The sequence below is a fragment of the Microtus ochrogaster genome, chromosome 5, assembly GCF_000317375.1.
Source record: "Microtus ochrogaster isolate Prairie Vole_2 chromosome 5, MicOch1.0, whole genome shotgun sequence".
In the NCBI taxonomy this organism is placed as follows: domain Eukaryota; kingdom Metazoa; phylum Chordata; class Mammalia; order Rodentia; family Cricetidae; genus Microtus; species Microtus ochrogaster.
The window spans coordinates 95,171,298-95,179,703 of record NC_022012.1 but is presented as its reverse complement, the minus strand read 5'-3'; the positions used below and the strand labels follow the sequence as shown (position 1 = coordinate 95,179,703).

Sequence of the window (8,406 nt, the reverse complement as noted above, 5' to 3'; positions counted from 1 at the left end):
GTCTACCACTTGGATTTTTAACTCACAGAATTCTACAATATACATTCTCATCTGTTAGTGAGCCCTAGCTTAGACAAGTAGAGAGCATGGCTTTAAGAAGCCAGGGTGAGCCGGGCGGTGGTGGTGCATGCATTTCATTCCAGCACTCGGGAGGCAGAGGCAGGCAAATCTCTGTGAGTTCGGAGCCAGCCTGATCTACAAGTGCTAGTTCCAGGACAGCCAGGGCTGTTACACAGAGAAACCCTGCCCCGAAAAACAAAAACCAACAACGACAACCAAAAACAAACCCAAAAACCTAGGTATTATTCCCCAGAGTCTGTTCTGGTTAGAACAGAATATAATGTGGGTAACAAGATGTAGTAAAGCCCCCCAGGTTCTATGCAGCAATGGCTGTGAACAACAGAATTACAGATCAATCAAAGGGACCATCTCACCGTGCTCCACAGGAATAAAAAGTAAGAACCCTCACCAGGAGAGAAAAAGCCTGGGTTTGGCAGTGGAGTGCCCCTGAAACTATCTGAGATCCACATTCTCTTCTTCCCCTCCAGATCACCACTTACCTTTCCCTCCTCTTCAGATACATCAATGCTTAAATAAGGACCTTCCCCTGGGGCCCAGACCTTGACGTTCTCAGAGTACACTTGTCGACTGGATGGGCTCACACTTTCACCATCGTTCCCGTTCTTTTCCACCTTCACTGGGCCCCAGGAGGCTCGGGCCATGGTCCTCTTCAATTCTGCAGTCATCCTCTCTGTTCAGTGGGGGATGCCCAGCACTGGTCATGCCCCATCTAATCTCCAAGTCGCCAGAGCTTCTGAGTCTCTTCCCAGTGCCAAGAGGAGTACTGTTCCCTGCAAAACCAGAAAACGCAGTTCACACCAAATATAGCTTTGTTTGGATAACACTGTGCCCACTGGTTGCTGCTTCCTGCTCTGGCTAGTGGCATGGTAGGACAAGAGCAGTCTGTTCTCCTTCAAATTTCAGGGGTACACTCATGTACACACCTTTAATCCCAGCACTTGGGGAAGCAGAGGCCTTGTCTACATAGGCCATCCCAGGCTGCATAGTGAGATGGTATCTCAAATTAAAAAAAAGAAAGAAAAGGAAAAAAAAGGAGGAAGTATTAGTATTTTAACTGTAAAAACTTTAAGAATATAGAAAAATATTAGGGAAAATCTCCAATCCAGTGATAATAACTATTTTACTTAGTAGCTTAATTTTTTTACTATGGGGACACTTATTTTCAGAATTAGACTAATTTTTTTTTCCTTTCAGAAATGAGGACCAAACCCAAGGCCTCAAATAGTCTACCACTGAACTATATCCCCAACCCCAAGAGTAAAGCTTTAAAGAGGGAACATTACAAAGGTTTTCTAAAGAGAAAAGAATGATTATCTCAAAGGTTATAATTACAAGCATTTTTTGAGGGTCTTTCTTTTTTTGGTCTTAAAAAGTATTCATGTTAACATCATTGTTTATCTTTTTTTTTTTTTTCAAGACAGTGTTTCTCTGTAGTTTTGGAGCCTCTCCTGGAACTAGTACTTGTAGACCAGGCTGGCCTCAAACTCAGAGATCCACCTGCCTCTGCCTCCCGAGCATCACCACTGCCCGGCCTATCTTTATTTTTTAATTGTTGCACTATAACCTATAATTCTCAGTCTTTCTGAAGAAGTTATATAAACACATAAAATCAAATGTATTCTATATATATACTTATATAAACAGAGTAATTAGTGACTAGACTGGATGTCGCTAGTCCCCTGTGTGCGTACTTCTGGACCACACTTGGACATAGTTCACCACTCCGTACTGTGTAATAGTGTTTCATTTGTATTTTAATAAATAAAATTTGCCTGAGGGTCAGAAAAGTAAAACAGCCCCACTGGCCAGCCTTACAAACCAGGCAATGGTGACACACACCTTTAATCCCAGCAGCCACACTAGTTTGACATAGAAGCCAGGTGGTAGTGGTGCACACCTTTAATCCCAGCCCTAGAGAGGAATATAATACGGGAGGAGACAGCTCTCAGACAGTCTCATTCTGGGATTCCTGGAGGCAGGATCGCCATTTTGTACTGAGGTTGAGGTAAGAGTTAGTGACTGGCTGTTTTGCTTTTCTGACCTTCAGGCAAGTTTTATTTACTAAAATACAAATGAAATGCCAACAGTGCTGGTGGGTTTTGCTGTGGCTTCTGCAGTGCTGGGAAGCCATCCAAAGGCCTGATGCTATTAGACAGACACTTTACCGCTGAGGTACACCCTCAGCCACAGCCACTTCTTGACCCAATTACTGTTTCACAACAGCCATAGCGGTCTTCCAATATGTAAAGTAAATAACACATACACACCTCACTCTGGCGGAGGATTCTACACTTACTTCACTGTACTGTTTACAACCTTTTCTTTAGCCGGGCGGAGGTGGCGCACGCCTTTAATCCCAGCACTCGGGAGGCAGAGGCAGGAGGATCTCTGTGAGTTCGAGACCAGCCTGGTCTACAAGAGCTAGTTCCAGGACAGGCCCCAAAACCACAGAGAAACCCTGCCTCGAAAAACCAAAAAAAAAAAAAAAAAAAAAAACCAACCTTTTCTTTAACAAACATGGACTTCACCCCTCAGTTTGGTAACAGTTGTTTAAGTACAAATCACCCTTTAGTCCTAATGCGTTATTCCTTTAGGAAGGGCTTTCTATGTTTCAAACTGCTTCCTAAAACACCACATAAAGTCAGGCACACAACTACTAATTAACAAGACCTTTTTTATCTCGGATAAGCCGACAGGTGTTTTTTTTTATTTTAACTAAGTCAAATAATCTGACTATTATTTTAGCTGGATATAAGAATATTGTTTTTTGTTTGTTTCTATTCCTCTTTGGTTCTGTTAATAAAAACTCTGCCAATTTTTACCAAATCCACCTTTGCAGCTTTTCGAGTAATCATTCTCATTTTTCCAACGTTAACTTTATTGTACAGACTGAATTTTCAAGGAATGCCACGCTTTTCCCCACTGAACCAAATCACAAGTCTGGAGGGTTATTCTCCCCGTGGTGTGGGGCTGAGTCCCCCTGGCAGGAAAGCCTGTGAGACTCGTTCCTCTACGTGCACACGCTAAGCTCTCTGAGTCTTCCGAAGACTCCGTGGGCTTCGCGCCCCCGCAGGCCCGGAGCCACAGCACAGGCCTCCGTCCTCCAGAGCCCCTCGCCGCCCGGCCCCAGCCCGTCCCACTACCTCGTGGCTCCGCAAGAAGGATGGGTCGGTGAAGGGCGATCCTGCCTCCTCTCCCGCCCGGCGACACCCGCTCACCACGGAGGCCCAGCCCGCCAGCGCCAATTTCGGGACTGAGACTACAGAGCCTCTCTGCTTTAACTGGGAGAACAATGACCGGACAGGAAGTGCCTCGGGAAGGGCTTCCGGCTCCACAGTAACAGGCCGACCTCTCTAGGAATCTAGGAAGTCGTCCTCCTCTGTGCATTTCCTAAGAGTCCTGAGATTAGGGAGAGCCGGGTATTGGCAGGCAGGGCAGGGGCAATTTTTGCAAGGCGCGCACCTACCCAGAGCTGCCAAACTGTAGAAAATCCTGATAGATTGCAGGAAAAAAAATTATTTTCAAATTATCAAACAGTACAGAAAAATTGAAGAAATGATGCCGTGAATACCACTATCCTTCATCTGGACAAGACCAAAGCAGTCTGCACTTTTCTTTCTAGGATTTGATAATGACCAAAGGTGATGAGTAATTCCTTGTGCCCATTTTTGCTTTCAATCTCCTGCTTAAACAAAACAAAAACAACTATTTATGAGTGGGTATATACCGTAAAGATTTAAAGTAATGGAGTATTTGGTCCTTTCTTTGTAACTGTAAAAGGCAGCCTGCCAGTAAAAGAATACCTTACTTGCTTACTCTCTGTTAATCTATAGCAAATTGCTTGGACATGCATGTCCGTGGGTTCCTGGAATAATTCGTTTTTCACCTGTAATATGTAAAATGTTTAATCTTGTAAGGGATACAGAGAACATGCTGGTTTTTTACTTATAGTCGTTGTAATCATTCACTTGAAAAACAGAATGTAACCACATTATAATTTTTTTTAAATATTTATTTATTTACTTATTATGTATACAATATTCTGTTTGTGTGTATGCCTGCTGGCCAGAAGAGGGCACCAGACCTCATTACAGATGGTTGTGAGCCACCATGTGGTTGCTGGGAATTGAACTCAGGACCTTTGGAAGAGCAGGCAATGCTCTTAACCACTGAGCCATCTCTCCAGCCCCACATTATAATTTTTATACTGCCTGAAAGATTTTGCTGGGGTGTATAAACTGTAAGGGCAATAATAAAGATAGAATCAAAATGAGTTAGAAGGGAAGAATCAAGAATGAGGGAATTAGAAGGAAAAAAAAAAAAAAAAAAAAAAAAAAGAGTTAGAAGGAAAACATCAAGAATCAGAGAAAGAAATCACCAGGAAAATAAAGAATATATAATATGAAGAAGAATAAAGAAAAGGTCTGAAAGAAACCATCAAGAGAGTATATGATACAAGAGCTAGTTCCAGGACAGGCTCCAAAACCACAGAGAAACCCTGTATCGAAAAACCAAAAAAAAAAAAAAAAAAAAAAAAAAAAAAGAGAGAGAGAGTGAGTGTATGAGTGTTTTCTCACTTAACCCCCTCAGATAAATAGTCGTAGTACGCACCCCTCTGCTGAAGGCTGGGCCCCAGGCAATACTAACAAAACATTTAATTGAGGTGGTGGCTTACAGTTTCAGAGGTCCAGTCCATTATCACCATGGTGGGAAGCATAGCTCTGTTATGGGAGACATGGTGCTGGCTACATCTCATCAGAAGGCAGCAGGAAGTCAACTGTTGCACGGAGGGAAGCTTGAGCAAGAGAGACCTCAGAGCCTACTCTGCAGCAACCCACTTCCTCCAACAAGTCACACCTAACAGTGTCAGTCCCTTGGGGGCCATTCTCCTTCCAACTGCAGCAGTCACCTCAGTGTGATTGCATTTTACAAATGACTGCACTTTTCTTTTTACTGTTCTGGGGTTCTGGTAAACACCTTTATAGCGAGGCATATGCCCAGCACTACCTAGATTTTCTGATCTCTTGGTGACTCATATTTACAGCAAAAAGAAATTCTTCCATAGTGCGATTGCTTTTTGTTATAGGTGACGTCTTGAAGTGACAAGAATTCCTTTGTGGACCCCACACATTAACGGTGTTTTTCATCTGTGTTAACTTTCTGGTGTACAGTGAGTATTTTTCCTTTGTCTAAAAACTTTGCTATAATCATTACAGCCTTAGGGTTTCTCCCCTGTGTGGATTCTCTGGTGACCAATTAAATTCCTCTCAGAGCTCAAGGATTTCCAGTATTTCTCCCACTCATAAGGTTTGTCCCCAGGGTGCATTCTCTGATGCACCACGAGGTTTTTATTCTGACTAAAATCTTTCCCACGCTCCCCACATTTGTGAAGTTTGTCTCCACTGTGATTTCTTTGATGTACCATAAGCTTTCTACTAGAGGTAAAGACTTTTCTGCATATATAACATTCGTACGTGTTCTTTACCCATTGTTAATTCTGTGCATTTCTGTTGTAGGCAGAGCCTTTACCACAGCCATTCCACTCACACGGCTTCTCCCCAGTGTGGATCCTCTAATGGGCTATCAGGGTTGAGCGCTAACTGAAGATTTCCCACAGCCATTGCCCTTGTAGGATTCCCCCCGTGCGAATCCTCGGATGCCCAATGAGGCTTTTCTTCAGAAAGAAGCCATTTCCACACTCATTACCCGCATAGGGCTTTTCACAGCTGTGGGTTCTCTTATGTTTGATGAGGTTCCTGTTTGAATTAAAAGCGTTCCCAGACTTAACTACATTCAAAGGGCTTTTCTCCAGTGTGGATTCTCCGGTAAACAAACATTCCTGAATTATAACTGAAATCCTTCCCATAGTCTTCACTCTTGTGGGTATGGAGTTTCTGATGGCCCGTGAAAGTTTTGCTCATCATAAGGGTTTGCCCATGCTCTCCACGTTCATATGGCTTCTTCCATTGTGGAGTCTCTCACATTCAAGAAGGTTTCTGTTGGAACCAAAGACTTTACCACAGTCTTTGCCTTCATGGAGACCCTCTCCAGTGTGGAGAGCAAAACAAGGCTCTTCTTCAGAATGAGCACTCCCCACATTCACTACAGCCATAGGGCGTTTCTCCATCGTGGAGTCTCTGATGGTCCAAGGGATAAGCACTCTGAGGAAAGGCTTTGCCATAATCGTTGCATTTGAACGTCAGTAAGTTAAGCATCCTTGGAAAACACCTTGCCACATTATCACATTTATAGGGTCTCTCCCCTGAATGGTGTCGCAGACACCCCTCACGTTTGTAAAGTTTCTCCCCGTGTGGATTCCCTGGTGGTTTAGAAGATAAGCACTCTGAGAGAGTGCTCTCCCACAGTCCTGGCCTTTGGAAAGTCTCTCCCCAGGATGGTTCTGAGAGCATTAGAAGGCTGGAGCGCCCAACAGATTCTTGTCCACACTCCCTCCTTCCATGTGTGAGATTTCTATCAGTATGGATTCTCTGATGGTTCATAAGATGGGGGATTTTACTAAAATGTTTACAACATATATCACGTTATAAAACTTCTTTCCTTCAGTACCTATGAAACGTTCACAAGTAGTTGAATCCAAGGTCAAGCTTTCTTCAAATTCCCACCGTGTCTGGCCTCGTTTTTCTGGTACAGTTCTTTTCTTCTTCCTCTGTTCACATCGGCAAAGGGGCCCCTTCTTTACTATATGTACTCTTTCCCTGTTCGTTTTCTGACTGACTTGTCAAGACTTGCCGTTCATACTCCTCTTCAAAATCAAAGAAGTATGTTCTTGGAATCTTTTTGATGTTCCTTTTATATAGTCTGCTCTTCAGAAAATGCTCAGTTTTGACATCACCTCCTCATTCTTGGCAATGGTATCCCATTCTGGTAAAATGAACTAAATACAAAGCTATCAAATTGTTGTCAATTTTTTCTTGGTTATTCTGGTGCTAGAGATGGAACCCAGGGTTTTGCATTAGCTAAGCAAGTATCCTACAACTGAGGGACGTCCTCAGTCCATACTTCCTTTGAGACAGGATCTCACTATGTAGCTTAAATGGCCTTGAACTTACTGTGTAGGTCAGGATAGCCTCAAAGTCATGAGTTCCCCGTCCATTTGTCTCCTAAGCACTGGAACAACAGGGTAGCTCCACCATGACAGTCTGTCTGTCTCTTGGTTTTCCCCTTCCATCTTGTTATGTAGCCCAGCATGGTGCTGAATGCCCAGTTTTCCGGCTTTAGCTTCCCAAAGGCAAATATTACAGGTGTGTGCTATGACACCTCATTTGAGAACAAAATCATTAAATGACTTAAAGACATGCTACAAGGATACACGCAACATGTGTTAACTTACTCATTTTTGCAGTGCGGGGATGGAATCCAGGGTCTTGCACATGCTAGGCCAGGGATCTATCAGTGAGATATTTTTATTTTTGGCTTCTGGAAAAATATACTTTAAAACTGTTTTTATTTATTTTATGTGAATGTGTTTTGCCTGCATGCATGTCTGTGCACCACATGCCTGACTCTGCCTCCCAAGTGCTGGGATTAAAGGTGTGCACCACCACTGCTCGGCTAATTGTTTGCTTTTAATAAAATAACAAGTCCATCCTTGATACCTGATACCATTGCCCAGACTGAGTTATGGTTCAGACTGCCTGCATACAAGTATTTTTTCTTTCTTTTTTTTTTTTTTGGTTTTTCGAGACAGGGTTTCTCTTACAAGTATTTTTTCATGAGCGACAGATTGAAGGAAAATAATCAGAGTACGGTTGAAGTACAAGATGCATATGCAAGAGAATGTCATAATGAATTTTTATATAATAAATAGGCTGATCTTTAAAAGAAACCCATAGGGATGGCTCAGTGCTCTTCCAGAGGACATAAGTTTGGTTCTCAACACCCACATCGGATGGCTGACAGATGCCTGCATCTACAGCTTCAAAGGATCCAATGGCCCCTTCTGGCCTCCATTGGCACCTGAACACATGTGGTATATATTCGCACAGACACACATATACACACATTTAGGAAAAAAATGAATCTAATAAAAAATATAAGAAACAATGCCAAGGTTCCAACCTACAGGCCAAGGATTCAAAGTTTTACCAGAAGCACATATCTCAACTATACACTTGTGTTACAAATCCCCAGTGAGGAGCACAGCGGAGCTCCCACTGGATCTGGAAAACGGCATTCTCTTTTCTTTACTCTCTCTCTCCTCTCTCTCTCTCTCTCTCTCCTTCCCTCCATCCATCCCTCCCTCCCTCACCTCCTCCCTTTCCTTCCACCCTTCCTTTTTGGACAGGAGCTCAGGAACCCCTTAAA

At 43.1% G+C, this 8,406-nt stretch overlaps 1 protein-coding gene across 1 annotated transcript in view; it reads right to left on the bottom strand.

Moving 5' to 3' along the window:
- The window catches only part of Znf35 (zinc finger protein 35), an 8,309-nt gene extending 4,924 nt beyond the window's left edge, over window positions 1-3,385 (bottom strand). The window contains exons 1-2 of the mRNA XM_026779112.1: window positions 3,225-3,385; window positions 435-851 (exon numbers count right to left, since the gene is read on the bottom strand). Of these exons, the coding sequence (XP_026634913.1) occupies window positions 435-746 (312 nt within the window). The 5' untranslated portion in view covers window positions 747-851; window positions 3,225-3,385. The remainder of the gene's footprint in view (window positions 1-434; window positions 852-3,224) is intronic.
- Between the last annotated feature and the right edge of the window lie 5,021 nt (window positions 3,386-8,406).